At 38.8% G+C, this 18071-nt stretch overlaps 1 protein-coding gene across 3 annotated transcripts; it reads right to left on the bottom strand.

The window, feature by feature from the left end:
- Positions 1-979: 979 nt before the first annotated feature.
- Positions 980-16691, bottom strand: COIL (coilin). Of its 3 annotated transcripts, XM_016154977.2 has the most exons (7): positions 16406-16690; positions 8687-9791; positions 8480-8563; positions 8036-8083; positions 6096-6165; positions 3525-3613; positions 980-2016 (listed from the first exon to the last, which is right to left on the bottom strand). In XM_016154977.2, exons 1-7 carry the CDS (start codon positions 16648-16650, stop codon positions 1933-1935), a joined length of 1725 nt encoding a protein of 574 aa, XP_016010463.1. In that variant the 5' UTR covers positions 16651-16690; the 3' UTR covers positions 980-1932. The 3 variants fall into 3 exon arrangements, with proteins under 3 accessions (XP_016010463.1, XP_016010472.1, XP_036079002.1); XM_016154986.2 differs by lacking the exons at positions 980-2016; positions 6096-6165 and having other exon boundaries at positions 3533-3613; XM_036223109.1 differs by lacking the exons at positions 980-2016; positions 3525-3613; positions 6096-6165 and adding an exon at positions 6212-7097 and having other exon boundaries at positions 16406-16691.
- Positions 16692-18071: the final 1380 nt, after the last annotated feature.

The raw sequence follows: 18071 nt of genomic DNA, 5'->3' as shown, positions 1-18071 counted from the left end.
ATGAGAACTTTTAGGATCTACTCCTTTGGCAACTCTCAAATATGAAATATAGTACACTAACTATAGTTGTCATGCTGTACATTACACCCCCTGGATCTATTTATTTTATAACTTAAAGTTTGTATCTCTGACCCGCTTCACCCATTTTGCCCACCCCTGACCCCTGGCAACCACCAATCTATTTTCTCTGAGTTCATTTGTTTTTTTGCAGATTCCATATGTAAACAAAATCTTAGTTATTTGTCTTCAACTTATTTCGCTTAGCATAATGGCCTCAAAGTCTACCCAGAATGTCACATATGGCAAGATTTCACTCTTTTTTATGACTGAATAACTATATATCACAACTTTTTTTATCCATCTATGAAAGAACACCTAGGTTGCTTCCCTATTTTGGCTATTGTAAATAATACTGCAATGAACACAGGAGCGCAGCAATCTTTTTGAATAAGTGTTTTCAGTTTCTTCAAATAAATACCCAGAAGTGGAATTGGTGGATCATATAGTAATTCTATTTTTAATATTTTGAGGACCCTCAATACTGTTTTCCATAGTGACTGCAACAATTTCCATTCTCACCAACAGTTTCTCCACATCCTCACCAATGTCTGTTACTGCGATTCTAACAGGTGTTAGGTAATATCTCATTGTGATTTTCATTTGTGTTTCCCTGATGCTTAGCCTGTTGAGCACCTTTTCATGCCCCTGTTGGAGTTTACTAGTTATCTTGTTTTCCAAACCCTGGATAGAAAGTGTGCTACACAAGAACCCCAGGGCCAAGTTCCCATCATTTTTGTTAATCTCACTCTTTCTGGAGTCATACTTCTTCTTACAAGTCAATAAATCCAGATTTTGATACACATTAATGTCATGCAAAGATACTGAACAGTATCTTCACTGGTCCAATAGCTCCCAGAGCTAACAAACTCCATTTGACTAAACTTTGCAACACCAGACTTTTCAGTCAAGACAAGTCTTCTTGTTCCAGAAAACTTTAATCTCTCACATTAGCGTAAAACAACACAGCGATATGCAATACTCAACTAAATGTAATGACTCAGCATGGAAGTTTAGTTCAATATTTTATTTAAAAATCTGCAAAGCTGAAGGAGGGATCTGATCTTTTGTTAAAAGAAAGCAATTTTCACAGTATGTATCTCAGCCATTTTAGCTTTGTGTTGAATAACAGAAAAGGAAGTTTCTGTTCTAGATCCTCACTCCAGCATTCAGCCAGGTGCTTGGGATCTCGAAGCAAAATAATACATGCCCTGGTCTGAACTGACAGTAAATCCTTTCACCCAGATGGCACACCAGATATTCCCCAGGCACACATCAGGTCTTATTTTCACTGCTTTATACAAGGCTTGAGAATCCTTCATTTAAAAGTTGAGAAAAATGTGAAAGGATTTCTTAACTCCTTGTCTGCACCAAACCCAACTATTTGTTCATTCTTGACAATTACAAGTATAATATACTTGAAATTTGTAAGATGTTCCACATTTAATAGAACAACTCAAATGTAAAAAATTAAGTCAAGTAACATGCTCTTACATTTTAAAATGTTACTTAATAAAACTTAGACAAGATATGCAGCACTTTCTTCACTTGGTATTATAAACTCCAACTGATGATGGCTACTTGATGGTCAAAAAATTAGAGAAGAGAAAAAACCAAACATACTAGTATATAACAATGCCTGCGGGGAATGTCATGTTATAAATTTTGTTGCTAAAATTAAACCCGAAAAAAAAAAGGTGTAGAAAAGCAACACACCCATGTTATTTTAAATGATGAGGTAGATTTTTTCCTATGCAGTAAAGTGAACAAAAAAAAAAAAAAAATGGATACAACTTTCAAATCTTTTTTTAAAATTCAGATTATAGTCACTTTCACAAAAAGACATTTATAAACTATGAGGTGGAGAGGTCATACTCAGGCAACCTCTGAATTTGATGTGTTACTCGGAGATTCAATGATCAGTCTTGGATCAATCAACTCTCTCCAAAAAACAGTGATCTGAGGAAAAACACAAAATATTCAGTTAAGACACTTCATTTAGATGTCATATGTTTTAATCGGTTAAAAACTTCAGTCAAGTAAATTTCCATTTGTGCAAAACAGCTGAAGACCTGGAATAATTTGAGTCCCAATAAAGTGAGTTCGATTAGGTTATAAAAACTTGTTTACCTAGAACACGGCTAAAATTTACATTAAGCATATTTCACCTTTCTCTCATTTAAATCGGTGGTTGTGAGTGGGGTGAAGGGTAGCTGATTACAAAGGGTCAGGCGGATTTGCCCAACAAGCCTCTGTGGATAGGCAGCCCACAGACCTTTTGGGAGGCAGATGTGGCCCAGAAGGGTTACCACTAGATTGCTGATGCCCTTTTGTGCAGCTCTGTAGTTCTTACCCTATGCTGCCTAAAAAGAGACATTTTACCAAGAGAAAGCAAACTACTAACACTTGGTCTTATGGATGACTGATGAGGGCCATCTAGTGTCAAAAAAAGTAATTACAGGCTCTGCTTTGGGTTCTTTAAAAAGACAGAGGAAGCCTTCAAGGTTTAATTTTCTAACATAGTTTCTAAAAATACATATCAACAAAAAAGTGGGGCTGAATATATTGCAAACAAAGAAGTACAGGAGACTAGACCAAATCTGATGATCCTGCTACAGACCCTAAAAATGTGTTTTTGGAATAAATCTCTAAGAATATCTATCATCTGAGAGACGAAGCAGAACATACAATCTGGTTAAGGTTTCTACATTTCAGATAAAATGTGAATTTGCAATACTGAAACTTACAGGATAATATCTGTAACATTTCAAATATGAGTACCTCAACATGAAGCATTTTCTTAAATATAAATTTTAATTACTTTAACGCTAGCACAACCTAATGAGCCAGCCATTGCCAGAAACCATGGAAGTATGGTTGTCTAAAAAACTCTAAACCATACACTTCAAAAACGGCAATTTAACAGTTTACACAAACTCAAAAGATAGAATCATTTTATGTCATTCTTCAAAACTATCCATGCTGTTTTAAGTCAGAATCGTGGTAACATCGGAGAGGTGGTAGTGACTGACCAATTTCCGGAGTGGGCTGTGAATGTGCTTGATCTGGGTGCTGGTTCCACGAGGACGTTCAATTGCGAACATTATTCAAGCTATACACTTACATGTACTTTTATGAATGTACACATCAGTAAAAAGCATTTAAACTATGCTAGTCTTTTCTACGGAAACTTTTATGTAACTATGATTTTACGCAACTATGCTCTTACGTAAGAGCCTCATCTGCACGTGTTGTTGTGTAGGCTGAGATCCAAGACAGCATCCTAACTTGACACTCGGCACTGATACTGCCCCGCTGTAGGTAGGACAGACAGCCCCAAGGCCCAGAGCCTTTATGATTTTAATACAGGCAGTTGAGGAAGCTGCAATGTGACCTTCCAATCAAGAGAGTAAACAATCAAGAGAGAACGGATAACCGAGCAATTCCAAGAAGAGAAGTGTGCTTACCTTTTTCTCCTGTGTCACAGCATATTCCACTACCTCGGTTCCATTTTCGTTGTGATACACCAAATCAAATTTCCCAGGTTCTTTCATAGCTAAAACCAGATGGAAGGGAGACAAGAGAGTAAATGATTTCCCAGGAGTGAAAATGGTCCTCTAGGAGTAATCTACATTAGAAAAACAACCACAAACAAATTGTCCATTGATGTGGAGACTGGATCAGCGCATGAAAGTGTGGAGTGCTCAGTGACAGGAGACCCTGAGAAAACCCTGCACCAGCAGATGGGAGCTTCTCGGCCATTTATCAGAGACGAGCTCTTTCCTTCATCAAAAAGAAATGAGCTTGACCCACTGTCACTAGTACTCCCAGAAAAGAAAATAAATCCACAAGATAGTCCCAAAAGATAACTGACATGTTTCAACAAGAGGAAGTAATCTGAATTCTGCAAAATTCTTATATCGTGCTCTGTCCTCGGAAATTACACATGCCTACTACTTGGTAATACAACAGTCCTCACTTTACATGGTAGTGTGGGGCCATAAAAATGACCATGCAGACTGAAATCACACAAAACAATCTTTATAATCAATAGGAAAACTTATAATTGTTTCACAATCTTTAAAAATTTTTACAAAATATTAAAATTTTTATAGGAAAATGGAAATGAAAAAAGGTTAAGTAGTTATGTAGCACACTGTAATTTAAAGTATTAGAAACACTGAGAATTAAAGTGTTCTATTTCTTTGTAAGAAATTTATCAAAGGTATTTTGAATAGTACTTGCCTTATCAGGCAACAATGATACAGAGTGAGAATCTTTTCTAAGTCTTGCAGAATTATCATACTCATTTCTAAGTTTCAATCGGCTTTCAATATTTTATCCCTTGAGCTTTTAATGTCATAAATAGCTCTGAGAGTTTGTTTCTTTTTCACAATTCTGGGAAACCTCTTGATGTCATCTTCATTTCTGGGACATCACAACTACTTTCCTCATTATGTCAAGAAGTCCACATAAACCACAGTGTCAATATTCCCACAGTTGGCTATTTCTTCTATAATTTCACTTAAACTTGATTTGAATGTCACTTTTTGTTTCTTTGTTGTGCTTTCATCTGTGTTGGCCAAGTCCCTGTTTCAATTACCCATTTTTGTAAAATGTCACGTGGGTTTATCACTGAACAACAAGGAGGAAGTACAACTAGACTTTGCTTTGTGCACGGCAACTGAGTAACAAGCAAAGTGGCTGATCACCAAGAAACTTCCAAAGAAGTGGTGTGACTGGTCACTGATCATGGCGAGCATTTGTTATTATGTGGTGATTTGTGGACTAAAGAGCTGGTGGTACTTTATACAAATCCAGTTAATATTTAACATACCTAATGTCATGTTATTTAACTAAACCATGGTAACTGAAGTTCATGTATATCAGAACCATGCAAAGCGAGGACTACCTGCATTTCTATTCGAAAACAGATAAAGCCATTTCTTGATGCCCCAAAGAAGAGAAGTTCTAATTAAATGTCACCACTGTCAATCATCTGACAAGCAGTGATCAGGCTATGTCCATGGAATATGACCATGGACAAACTTCTCTGTCCATACCGAAGAAGGGGGATGTCTTCAAATGAAATGTAATCAGAATAAAGCTGGAAAACCAGTGGAGGTTACATGTAATCATTTACTTAATATCATAAAGACACTTTGTGGAAAAACCCTTTTGTCTAACTTCTGTGTACTGGAGTTTTGATGCTTTTACTCACTACCTTACTTAAACACAAATAGAAATAATTAACTGCCTTAGAACTGCAGAAGAAAAAAAGATCTCTCCTGCTCTCTGGCCAGGGACCTCTACAACACAACCCAAGTTAAGCCATACAGAGTAAAAGCCCTCTCATTCCAAGATTTCAGAACCCATAACGAGTGGGGTGAATCAGAGACAGAGCAAAATAAGGTGTGAGAGTATGTATACGCAAATACTTCAGACATTTTGACTTAACACAAAAATCTGTTCATTTGTCAATCTTTTGAAATAGAGCTAATATGAGTCCACCAATTAGTTATCTTTTATAAATCACATCCTTAATGTATGTCTGCAATTTGCATAATCTCCAATTTAGAGGTCTTTTTTTAAAGTGATACAAAAATGCAAAAACTTGCAAGTGCAAAATCCTCCCGGATTTTTACCGAATTCCTCCCAATCTCTTATAGCTGACAAACTCAATAGCAAATCTTTTATTTAACATTCCTAAGTCAGCATCCAACTTAGGTTTCAAACATACAATTCTTTTTGCCATAAATTTTCATCAGTTTATGTCATTTTCATGACATTACATAATCACAGTAATAAGAACAACTTGCCTAACAGCTTTTGGAACAAATCCAGCAACTCTTAGTAGCCTTACAACTCCACGAGTGTGAACGCGGGCCCTCTGGGCTGCTGCATGCTGAGAGGTAGTGGAGAATACCCATTAATCATGGAGGCTAATGAAGATAGCAGCTCCAATGTACACAAGCTATTTAGAAACCAGTGAAGATATGAGGAACCTAAATTTTCTAATTCTTTTCTAGAGGACTCACCAGGTAGGGATGAAAGAATTTCTATATCTACTTGCTGGGTCTCTGGATTGTGGCTTAATATTTTTCCTTCCTTTCAAAAATAAAAGTCCAAGTCAAAAAACAACATGTAAAACATTATAAATACACTGAAAAACTACTGAATTGTACACTTTAAAATGGTGAATTTTGTTATGTGAATTTTAATTTCAATAAAAAAATTTTTTTTTTTAAATAAATCAGCATGTAGGGGAAATGAAATTCCCACACACCAAACCAATATTTCCCCTGGTCTAAATTACCCCAGGATCAGGAACCACATAACTAGGGCCAGCCCCTAGAGCCCAAAGCCTGCTCATTATTCAAACTAGCCAATCCTAAACTGTTTCCCCCACCCTCCCCAGGAGACCCCAACAAAGGCTCTGGCCTAGGCTTTCTCCCCACTCCCTCTTAGGCCTCCTGCCCACATCCAGGTGCTTCCCCCCACTGTGCTGCACGGCTGGCATGCCCCCTCTTCTTGGAAAATGTAAGCAACAAATTCCTCTTAACAGCACTGGCTTCTCCATGGCATCTCTCAGTCACCTTCGTAAATTAAAATCCCAAGGGTACAAATGTAACGGGGTCAGGCACGGCGGTCTCTGAAGAGAGATTAGACCTTTGAATAGGCTTAATGAGAAAAGCCAGTGATCAAGCCAGTAACAGTATTTGTGGTCGAAGCAAAAAAGTGGGGCCAATTTTCTCTCTCAAAATGGTTCTGAAAGCAATTTCAAAAAGTTCTAAAACCACCCAGAAATAAAGTAAGCCAACGGCTTTCCAAGGTAATAACTATGATGGCCAACATCCATTTAATGTGAATTTTTAAAAATTATTATCTAGAATCACAATTTGTAGAGATTGTGGGACATATTAATTCCATATATATATATCTCAATATCTCAATATCGCAGGAAGGACAAAATTAGTAATTTATGGTAGGGTGATAAAACATCCTGGCTTGCCCAAGGTAGGTCCATTTATATTTCCTTCCTACATAATTATGAATTGAATATTAATCCTTTTCACTTACAAGTATTCTGATTTAGAGGATAAATTATATGATCACCTATATTAAGGGGCTCAGAGGATGAAAAATATAATAAAACACCAATTACCCCGCACCAACCCACCTAATCCCTTAATAAACTGAATCTTCTTCTAGTCTGCTTTTTAGGAAAGGTTATTAACAAGATTTTAAAAAGTTTTCCAAGATATCGACTTAGATTAAATCGGATTTCCTTTTACTTTACACTGACATTATTATTGCCTTTAAAATGGACTGATATTCTATACATTACATAAAAATATGAAAGTATACATTTTAACAAGATTTTCAACAAAATTCAGAATGGATGAAAAGGGAAGGAAACATGTGATTCTGTAATCCGACTGAGTTAAACTTTTACTGAACTATGATAAAGTTCAGATGTCAATATGATATCCTATACAGATATTAAGTGAATAAATTCCAAGAATATTAGAGAATTATCTGTGGTTAACTGATAATCCAAAAGAAACCGTATTAGACCATAATAACGAGTATTAATTCACAACTATACAAAATAGATTCCTATAATGAAAATAATCAAAGATTTTTGGCTGAGAGCTGTTTATTATTTGCTTTTAAAGTTTAGGATCATGGGGGGAAGGGCACACAAATAAATTTATGTGTCTAAGCTGATTAGGAAAAAATGACAGAAAAAAACAAAATTCATCATTCTCATTGTATAGTCTTTCCAAGTGTAAGGGAAATAACACTGAGAGACTTCACAGTGATACTGTTAGCAGTTTATGTTTTGGGGTTTTCTTCCTACTTTATCCCATTATTTAGTCAAAAAAAAAAAAATCTACATTCTCCATAATAGCAGTATTAAATGACTTCAGCTTCTTTAATATACTGACAATTATTTTTAAATAAAAAGCCTTACCTTGTAGTCAGAGACATCAGGAGAATAATCGGATGTTAGTTCCAAAAGCTAGAAAAAAGAAGAGAAAAGTCCACAAATATGCAAGCGCTGCGGCTCCTCTCCCCTACCTCTGAGAAAACATGCAGAGCCTGACCATGAACCTGCGGCAACACGGGGGTCCCAGTGGAAAAGGGTTCTTTGTTTTTGTTTTCCTTTGCGGGGGAAGGGTTGGTGGTATGTATAGCCTTCTTTTAGTGTGGACTTGCTATGTTCCAGACACCAGGCTAAGCCATTTTCCCTCATTTAGAAAACAATTACAGGGCACCTACTAGATGCTAGGCACAAAAACACAAGAGATGATGCAGGCGCGTGTTTGTGTGCGTGCGCGTGCATGTGCACTGCTAAGGAGTAAGTTTATTTGGAAAGGGAACAATCTTTTTGTTGTAATTGTTGTTTTAAGTATACCTTAAATGCAATCTTTTCTCCAACTTGGGGGGCAGCTGCTAACAGCGGTAACAGGCTGTAGTCCTTTTGTCTCTCTACTGGATTCTGAAAAACAGCATTAGTCATGTGACTTTGTTACTGGTGGGAAAACGTGAATCCATGACATCAACTCTAAACACAATATGTGGGAAAATGGATAGTGGAAAACTCCCAATAAGAACTACTTGCCTGGATAATTGTAGATGAGTTTGTTAGTGTTTCATTTAAATGCTGCTGCTTCATATATTCAGCATTTCTATTTACAGCGCAGGGAACAGCAAGCCCACGTCCTCGACCTCTCCCCCGCATGCCCCGACCCCTAGCTCCCTTCCAAGAAAGAAGGTCCTCTCCTCTACCCCAACCTCTTCCCAAACTGGCGGGGAGAGTCACGTTGGGAGGAGGACCGGGCGCCTGTCTGCCACCGTTTGAGTCGGAGTGCTTCCAACCAGTAGCATTTGGAGTCTGTGATGACGGCCCGGGACCTGGACAACCTTTTCCTGCAAAGAGCCCTACAGCACTTAAGAAACCCGCAGCCCGCTCTGGAGTGCTCTTGGACACCGCAGGCTGGTCATCGGACTCTGAACTGGAGTCTGAACTAGAAGACGATGTTCTGGTTATCTTGTCCTCCATGGGGGTAGAGTTAAAGCCAGTTTTTGTAGCCGCTTTGTTTGCAATTGTGTTTTTCAGAGAGGGTCCTTCCTTTGATAACGCAGTTGATATTTTCTCTGTGGAATTTCGGACCTCCAGAATGACATTGCTAAGACCATCACTGGTTGATTCATGATCAGACTCAGACTCCGAGGAGGAACTGGGACTAACTTTTGTTGTATGAATGTCCACACCACCTTTCCTTTTGGCTTTGACAAGGCTGTTTCTAGGAGAAGCTTTGGGAGGACTACACTTCTGGACAATCCACTCTTTCGCCGGCTGTGCTTTAGCAGACTTGGGATTCTTCGTCTGTTTTTTATAGTCACATTTCTCCTTCTTCTTTGGTGCTTTTCTTTTCGTCTCTTCATCATCATCATCTGCTGTACCGTGTGTGGCTTTGTTTCCCCTCTTTTTTTTCCTTGCACTCTGATTTGTGATAGGCTTTGGTTCTCCATCCAAGACATTCTCATTGTTGTTCTCTTGTCTCTTCCAATGCTTCTTAGAGTTTTTGTAACCTAGTTCGGTTTCTTCATCCTCCTCCAGCTTAAATGACCGCTTCTTTGCTTTTCTAGGTAAGAAATGAGTACCGTCACCATTACTGACTATTGCAGGATTTTCAGCGACTTCTCTCTCTTCTAATTTAACTCTATCAAAAGAATAAGAGAGAAAACTAGAGTGAGTAACTATGTCTCCAGGATGTAGTTATAATATACAGAGATGACTGCAAACTGTCACTGCCATTGGTCAATGAAAAAATGTCAATCATTTAAGGATAAAAGACTCTTTTTGACAAAATGACTTACATGGCATCATTTACGGTCAACTTTAAAATGACTAGTTTTATTTATTGAATACTTACTGCATCCCAAACATATTTTATACATTGTCTCTAAACACCACCATGAAGTAGGTAATTATCACTTTAAAACAAATTACAAAATTACAGTTCAGACAAGTTGTCCAAGATGTACAGCTAATAAGCAGCAGAAATGGGATTCAAACCTCAGTCTAACTTCACAATCTTTCCACTCAATTACGCTGCCAACCCCAAGTTTCTATCTTTGTTGTTAAATGTGGGCTGCTTTTTTTAAAATCAGATTTTATTTTTATTTTGTTTAAATTTATGAAAATACTGAACCATTTATGTTTTCTGGGGTAGTGACAGTCATCGTAATTACATGATGTTTTGTGATTATTAATTTTCTGTGTCAACTAGGCCATGGAGAGCACGGATATTTGGTTAAACATTGTTCTGGGTGCATCCTGCGAGTATTTCTGGATGAGATTAACATTTGAATCAGTATACTGAGTAAAGCAGATCTCCCTTCTCAAAGAGAGTCAGCCTCACTCAAGGCCTGAATAGAATAGAAGACTGAGCAAGGGAGAATTCATGCTCTCTGCCTAAGTGTCTCTGAGCTAAAACATGGGTCTTCTCCTGCCTTAGCACTCGGACTAGGACTGGAACTTACACTATCAACTCTCCTGGTTCTCAGGCCTTGGAACTTGGACTGGAACCATATCATTAGATCTCTCAAGTCTCCAGCTTGCCGACTGTAGATTGGGGACCTCTCAGTCCCCATAATCTCATGAGTGAGCCAACTCCTAATAATAAATCTCATACCTATATCTGTGTCTATATCGTTTCCAGTTGCTTCTGTTTCTCTGGAGAATCCTAATTCAGATTCCATCCAAAATTATTTCACTATGAGAAAGGAATTCTGTTACTCCATGAACTGTCAACAGCTAATTTTAATACATGCAGCTCGATGACGAAAAGCTAAGTGTCCCCGATGTCAAGCACATAGTGGGTGCTTAAAAATCCCACTAAAAACACACATTATACTTTCAATACATTTACATCCAGATATATATTTCATCAAGTTTTATTTAGTGACAGGGAAAGATATAGACAATCATATTTGAAAATAAAGTACAACTGGTGAATAAGAAGATATTTTATAGACATTAATTTTTTTTTAAGGTCTAGTAATCCTGTGGATTTATCTCAATGTGGTAGTTGAAAAAATCCTCAATTATCCTTCAGGTTACAGAAATACACAGACACATATATAAATCAAGGTAAAACAGAAGCTACAGATATCAGGAGTGGGATAAAGAAATAAATTAAGCTCTGAAAGATCAGGGACTTAAATTACAAAAACACGTTACTCTCGTCAGCATCGAGCAGCGAGGAAGTATTCCTTAAACTGGCAAAAGCTAGCTTGGCATCCTGTGAATCTATGAACTGCTGGGGAACTTCCAACACATCAGATTATTCCTTGTAATTCCTGATCAATGTTTTTACTTGTAGCAATGCTGTGATTCAAGTTTCAACTCTGAGACAACCAACTAGGACTAAACTTTCCATCAGCTTTGAAAATGGCTGCAAGACTTTCTGTTCAGTCACTGTGGTTTGTAAAAATCACTGGAACGCGGTACATGCTGTATCAAGTATATGCAGGACTCCTGCCTTTTAGAGGAGCTTGCAGCTCTGCCGTGCTTTCAAAAGCAGCCCTTGGCATCATCTGACCCACTCTGAAGACAATCGTATGAAGGTATAATTTGTGATTGCTGCAACCCCACTATGTGCTCTTCCTGAAGAGAATAATTTGAGTTTTGGAATATATTAAGCTTGAGAGACAAAATGCCATCCAGAGAACCAGAAATGATTCACCTGGATCTGCTTAGTTATCATTCCCAACATCCTTCATTTCTCTACTTGGATCACAGACAACATATGTAGCTGTCCTTTTCAAGAGAGATGTGAATCATCTGTGTAATTAGTCATGAAAGAGATTTGACTCCAAGAAAATATTTAAAACAGACTTTCAACTTTTCATTCCAACTCTCAGTAGGGCAAATTGGAGAGTATTATCAAAACACAAGGTATTCCCTTTAAATCTGCAATTTGTAGGATTCTATCATATGGAAATATAGACATGCCCATCTGCACTGCCTGACATCTCCTACCCACTGCCTGCTAAGGCCAAATGGATGGTCTGGGTTCAAATCTGACACTTTAATTAAACTTTAAAAATATCCTCTGTAAAAATGGGAATATTAATAATAATTATAGTAGTCAAAGAGCTATATGTGTGTCAAAGAGCAGTGCTGGGCTCACAGCAAGAGCTATCCAAACATTAGCGCTAATTTTTATTAATCCAATGAATGTTAGTCCTCTGAGGACAGAAGTTGGTGGGTTTTTAATGTTGTCACATCAAATGCAGGTGAAATTCAATACAGAGGGTAAAAGGATAGAACTGCACCCTCTTTGGGTCCCATCTGTTCCCTGAAGCCTCCCTCCTGTCTGGCTGCTGCTGCTTTATCACCTTCGGAGAGGTCAAGTTGCTTGACGAAGAGTACGCAGTTAACGAGCTAAGATTCGATCGCAGGGCTCTGACTCCAGACCCTGAACTCTTAATCACTCTGCTCTCTCACTTTTCACACAATATAGAATAAAAGCAACTCCTATATTGTTGGCATAAATACAGACCTGTACAACTTTTCTGGAGACCAATTTGACCAAAAAGCATCTCTTCTAGGGCTCTGTCCTTCTGAATCACTGCCCAGGTACACAAAGATATACAAGAACATTCACCACAGCAGGATGTAATAGTGAAAAACAGAAAACAGCTGCCATGGTCCCAATGTTTGTGACCCCCCAAAATTCACACGTTGAAATCCTAACCCCCAATGTGATGGTGTTAGGAGGTGGGGCCTTTAGGAGGTAATTAGATCATGAGAGTGGAGCCCTCATGAATGGGATTACTACTCATAAGACCCCACAGAGCTCCCTAGTTCCCTTCTACAACTTGAGGATACAGTGAGACAGTGTCATCTACGAACCAGAAAGTGAACCCTCACCCAACACCAAATCTGCTGGCACCTTGATCTTGGACTCTCAACCTCTAGAACTGTGAGAAATAAATTTCTGTTGTTTATAAGCTACCCAGTTTATGGTATTTTGTTATAGCAGCCCAAACGAGCTAAGATAACCACCTAAAATGTCCATTAATAAGGGGCTGGTTAAATAAATTAATGTGGTCATGCAAAAGAACACTACGTGGCACTTAAAAAGAATGATCCGTATCACATACCGTATACACCTAAATGAAAGATACCCACACTGTTAGGTAAAAAAATGAGGTGCAGGACATATATATATTACATGTGTATTGGAAAAGTATAAGTATATATGTTTGCGTATGCGTGGAAAGGATCTGGAAAGGTATAACCTGAACTTAAATGAGGATACTTCTGGAAAATGAAATATGGAAAAAGTATGCGAGAAGAGAAACAAGGAACTTTTTACTTTAAACTATCTTGAAGTATAATTTTTTTTTTAACAACAAACTTTTTGTTTGTTTATAAAAGAATAGAAGGAACTACAGATATTCCAGAATGAAAGCCACCCAGGCCTAACGTCCATTGGTCTCTGTTTACCCACGGGCATTAGACAAATATGCTTCTCAATATGAGAAAGAATAGCTCTCAGTATTTTATCTCCCAAAATCCATGACCACACTGTGAAACAATATTTAGCGTCAAGTCACCTAGCTCTAGACAAGGATCAGCAGCTTTGATGGCAAGTATCTTCATTGGCACTTAAGGTTTCAGGAAACCAAACTGCTCTCCGCCTGGTTCAGACACTGTCTTCTTAATTCCCACTGCCATCCCTCACAGCCATTTCAGAGGGGCTTGACTGGCTGTCCACGGAGCTCCTCATGACAGCAATGTAAAATGAGAACTGATCTCTAATATTTATTTGAGTAATAAATGCCACAGAACTTCAAAAAAATGAAGGAGGAGAGGACGCACTTTGTTTCCTCACGAAGTGACTCAATAGAAATCGCCACTCCACCTAGTCATTCTCCAAAACCAGTTGCTATGGCCAGCCCTCTGTAAAGCTCTCTTCAGGGATTGTTATGGGCAGAACTGTGTCCCCTTCAAAACTGAAGGCCTAACCCCTAGTACCTCAGAACGTGATTAAGAGATAGGGACTTTGAAGAGGTGATAAAATTAAGATGAAGTCATTAGGGTGAGCCTTAATCCAATCTGACTGGCATTCTTATAAGAGATTTGGACACACAAAGAGACACCAGGAATGCCTGAACATAAAAGGACCAGTCGTGTGAGGACACAATGAGAAAGGATCTATCTGTACGCCAAGGAGTGAGACCTCAGAAAAAGAGAAAAAAGAAAAACACACACACACACGCGTACACAGAAAAAAAAACCCCGAAATTTGTTAATACCTCAATCTTAGACTTCTAGCCCCCAGAACTGTGAGAAATAAATTTGTTGTTTAAGCTACTCTACCTGTGGTATTTTGTTACAGCAGCCCCAGCCAACTAATAACAGGGCTCCAAGTAAATGGGAGCACTTTCTCCTCCCAGGAAGGAGACCCACCTTCAGGAGCTCACTGTCAGCAGCCTGGGAGCAGAGGAAATTAGCATCTGGGGGCTTAGGAGAATGGGCTGTGAGGAGAGGGCCATGACATACAAGTGTGAAAATGCCCCTCAAACCTCTAGAGTTATTTCTTAAGATTCCCACAACCTCGCTCCACCTTTCCTCATTAGACTTCTCTCAGCACTCCCAGCAATCCCAACAGAATCCCTTTGGTGGTCAGACTCATTTCTTTACCAAGTCAGGCTAGCTTTTGCCTCCACAACTGGCCCAGGCTATCCAATATTTCCTACCCGTCCTTCATGGTACTGATAAATTAATTCCCTGACTGTTTGTGTTCCATGATGATCTCCCCTCGACCATCTTCAGCACTTAGCAGCAAAGCCCAGTATAATTTAATTATCCAGTTTAACTGACTCTGGGGACATAAAACCACAAAAACATACAAAACTTTCCCAAACTCAATATTTCCCAATGGTCTACCCCATTTACCACTGAAGCCAGCCGCAGAGATAATTCTTGCCATATGAAACTGTGCAAATATTTGAAGTATTTAGGAGGAATTCTGTGGGCTGTTGTGCTGTATTTATTTCTTAAAACAGCCTTCATGGTTTGCTTTTGATATTGTTAAAGTCATTATAAATAGTATGATTCCCAGATGATTCATGAATTGAAGTATAACTGCAGTTAACTAGCAACAATTCATTAGGCAGGAAATATAGATAGTTCAGAGAGTAAACAGGAGAGGATGCAGTCCTTACATGTGTGATAATATTTAAATAGTCCCTGAATTGCAGAGAGAATGAAGATCTATTTCACAGTGAATACAAAGGAAAAAAGAAAAAAAAACTTTTTGAAATTTAGACTAGTTCAAATTGTCATCAAACAGGTAACGTTATGAATAAATCATAGTGTTCCTGATTTTAAGAGAAAGACGGAGAAAACTCAAAGATAAAATAACTGTTCTAACTGAATTACCTGATGTTCTGAAAAAATCTTATGAATCTGACATGCTCCAGGGAAAGGAATAATCAACAAAAGACAAGCAAGAGAAAGTAGCCTGGTTCACAACTCCAGAATTTTTTCACTGTAGCTGAAACTTTAAAAAGAAGCCGTGACTAATTCAGTCCAAGATATGAATCCGAACTGATCATCTTAACATTTTATTGAAACCAATCAACCACACGTGGGTAATTCATACCGCCATTGCTCCTCGATATTCATCTCGGTATCGTTTTTTCTAAATTCCCAAAGCATATTTAAAACTATTTTGTTTCCCAATTCACAAACTCAAAGGTCCCAAACACCTATTTTTAGGTGGACCACAAATTCCCCAGGTGAGTTGTCTCAGGGGATAAAGCCAGAATACGGAGATTGGATAAACTGCATGTTAAGAAGGAAACGTGAATGTTCCTGTTTTGGGGTGGGGTCTCCCGCACCTGACCCTAAGAATCGCCAGCGGAGGGTTGGGTCTCAGGCACATATGCATCATGGGTAGGTTAATACACTGCCAGGCTAAGTGAGCGCTTGCTTAATCAAGGCTGCGAGAAACACGGGTCCTGCCCGTACACCAGATCAGGGTTTTTCCAAGTTTACTGCACTAACCACCTGTATCAGAAGCATCCGGGGAAGGATACTCGTTACAATGAAGATTCCTGAGCCTCATACCCGACTAGACTAAGAATCGCGGGGGGTCATGAACGTGCAGGTTCGGAGTCTCGCCACCCCATCCCCACCCTCACTCATCCCCTGCCCTCTGGCTACCTCCAGAGGGCCGAGGCGCCCCTGGGCGTGCGCCGGTGAGTCCCCGGCCCACCGCCCACCCTGCCACCCCCATGCCAGCCCCGCGCGCACCTGAGGCAATCGTTGTCCCGTACGAGGCGCGCGCTCTCGCCGGGGGGCAAGAGCCCCCCCTCTAAGTAGAGGCCGAGGGGGGCCCCAGAACTGAAGCCGAAGCGCTGGCGGATAAGACTAATGAGGTCTGTGACCACTCGGCATCTGTTCAAGTCGACCAGAAGCCAGAAGTCCGTGCAGTGCGGGGTGGCTGGCGGCGGGTAATGAAATTGAAGCCGTAGCCTAACAGTCGCAGAGGCTGCCATCTTGCTAGATCCTCAACGGAAGCCGAGAGACACCACAGGGCTACCGAGAGGTGTGCTCGGGCGGCCCGCCCCCTGGAGCCTTTTAACGACTGCCACCTATTGGTGGCGAGTGGCTACTACAGGCTTCGTCATATCAGGAACGCGGAGCGGGGTTGATCCAATTCAATTCTCTATTCACCCCGAGGCTAGGGAAGATGTATAAATGAAATGCCTTTATTTTTTTTCCTGTTGAGCACTATGTAGGGTTCCAATTTAGTCAACTCTTTGGATGAATAAGCACTTCTTAGCAGTGGTATATAAGACATTAGCTTTTATATATATAAAAGAATTACAAAAAACGGTAATTCCTAATACATTTAAGTTGACAAAATTTTTCATCGTAAGGAGCTGCAGAAGATGTCATTCCTAATCTGTTGTAAATATTGACATTTAAAAAATTAGCCACTCTCTTAAATGTACTTGGTGCAATTTAAATACCTTAGCAGTTTAATACCCACTACCATCCACATTAAAATATAAAAATAAGTCCTCTCATTAACCTCTAGGTAAGTAAACCAAATATTTTCTATCATTCCAGTTTCCATTCCATTCTCTCACATAATATATTAAATCCTTTAGTTTTCATAACAAAGGTATGAATTATAAACCTTATTCCCATTTTGAAGATTAAAAAAGAACAAAGTTCAGAAAGGTTAAGTAGCTTCTTCAAGGTCACTAGTCCAGTAAGTGGTTGATACCTTGCCGTCATTAGACACATTGAAAAAATTTTCTGAGTTTTATTTTTCCGTGACCCTAATGCTCTAGGTCTTACAATTGTGTTATCGTTGCTATTATTAGTCAAAATAGCATAAAACATCACACACTTTGGTACATAATTATTACACGGGGAAAAGAAAATGGACATGAAACATATCTATTAATAAAATAAATGGAGCTGTGTGTTTGTTTTTAATTAAGCCAAGTCTCTTTGGATAAATATTGCTAAATAAGACAGGGCTCTACATCAATTCTGGACCCAGTTTTTGTTTCTATAGATGTAAAGTCCTGAGAAAACTTGTTTATTCACATAAGTAGATAAGAATGGAGGACGTATTACTGGCAATGTCAGTCAATTCCTTAAAGTTACATACTCAAGTCATCTAGGAATCTTTCTTTAAAGATTATGTTCAGTACTCTGTCAGCCAAGAAATCAGTTAGGTTTGATAATATTATAAACAAAGAAGTAGGAATCATCTGACTTTCAAAACAGAATGTTTACCCAGTCACTAGAGTTCTTCACTTTCTCAGTACCTGGGGAGGCCCTATTAAGACTTACGTGATTATTATACCACTGACTCTTACATTTAGAAGTGCCTTTATGGAGTTAAAATTAGATGAAACTGGGGTAAAAAATGACAATTACACAAAAATGGGGATTGTGA

Source organism: Rousettus aegyptiacus, unplaced genomic scaffold (assembly GCF_014176215.1).
Source record: "Rousettus aegyptiacus isolate mRouAeg1 unplaced genomic scaffold, mRouAeg1.p scaffold_m13_p_6, whole genome shotgun sequence".
Lineage (NCBI taxonomy): Eukaryota > Metazoa > Chordata > Mammalia > Chiroptera > Pteropodidae > Rousettus > Rousettus aegyptiacus.
Note: the sequence above shows the minus strand (reverse complement) of the source record. Positions and strands in the feature narration are given on the sequence as shown.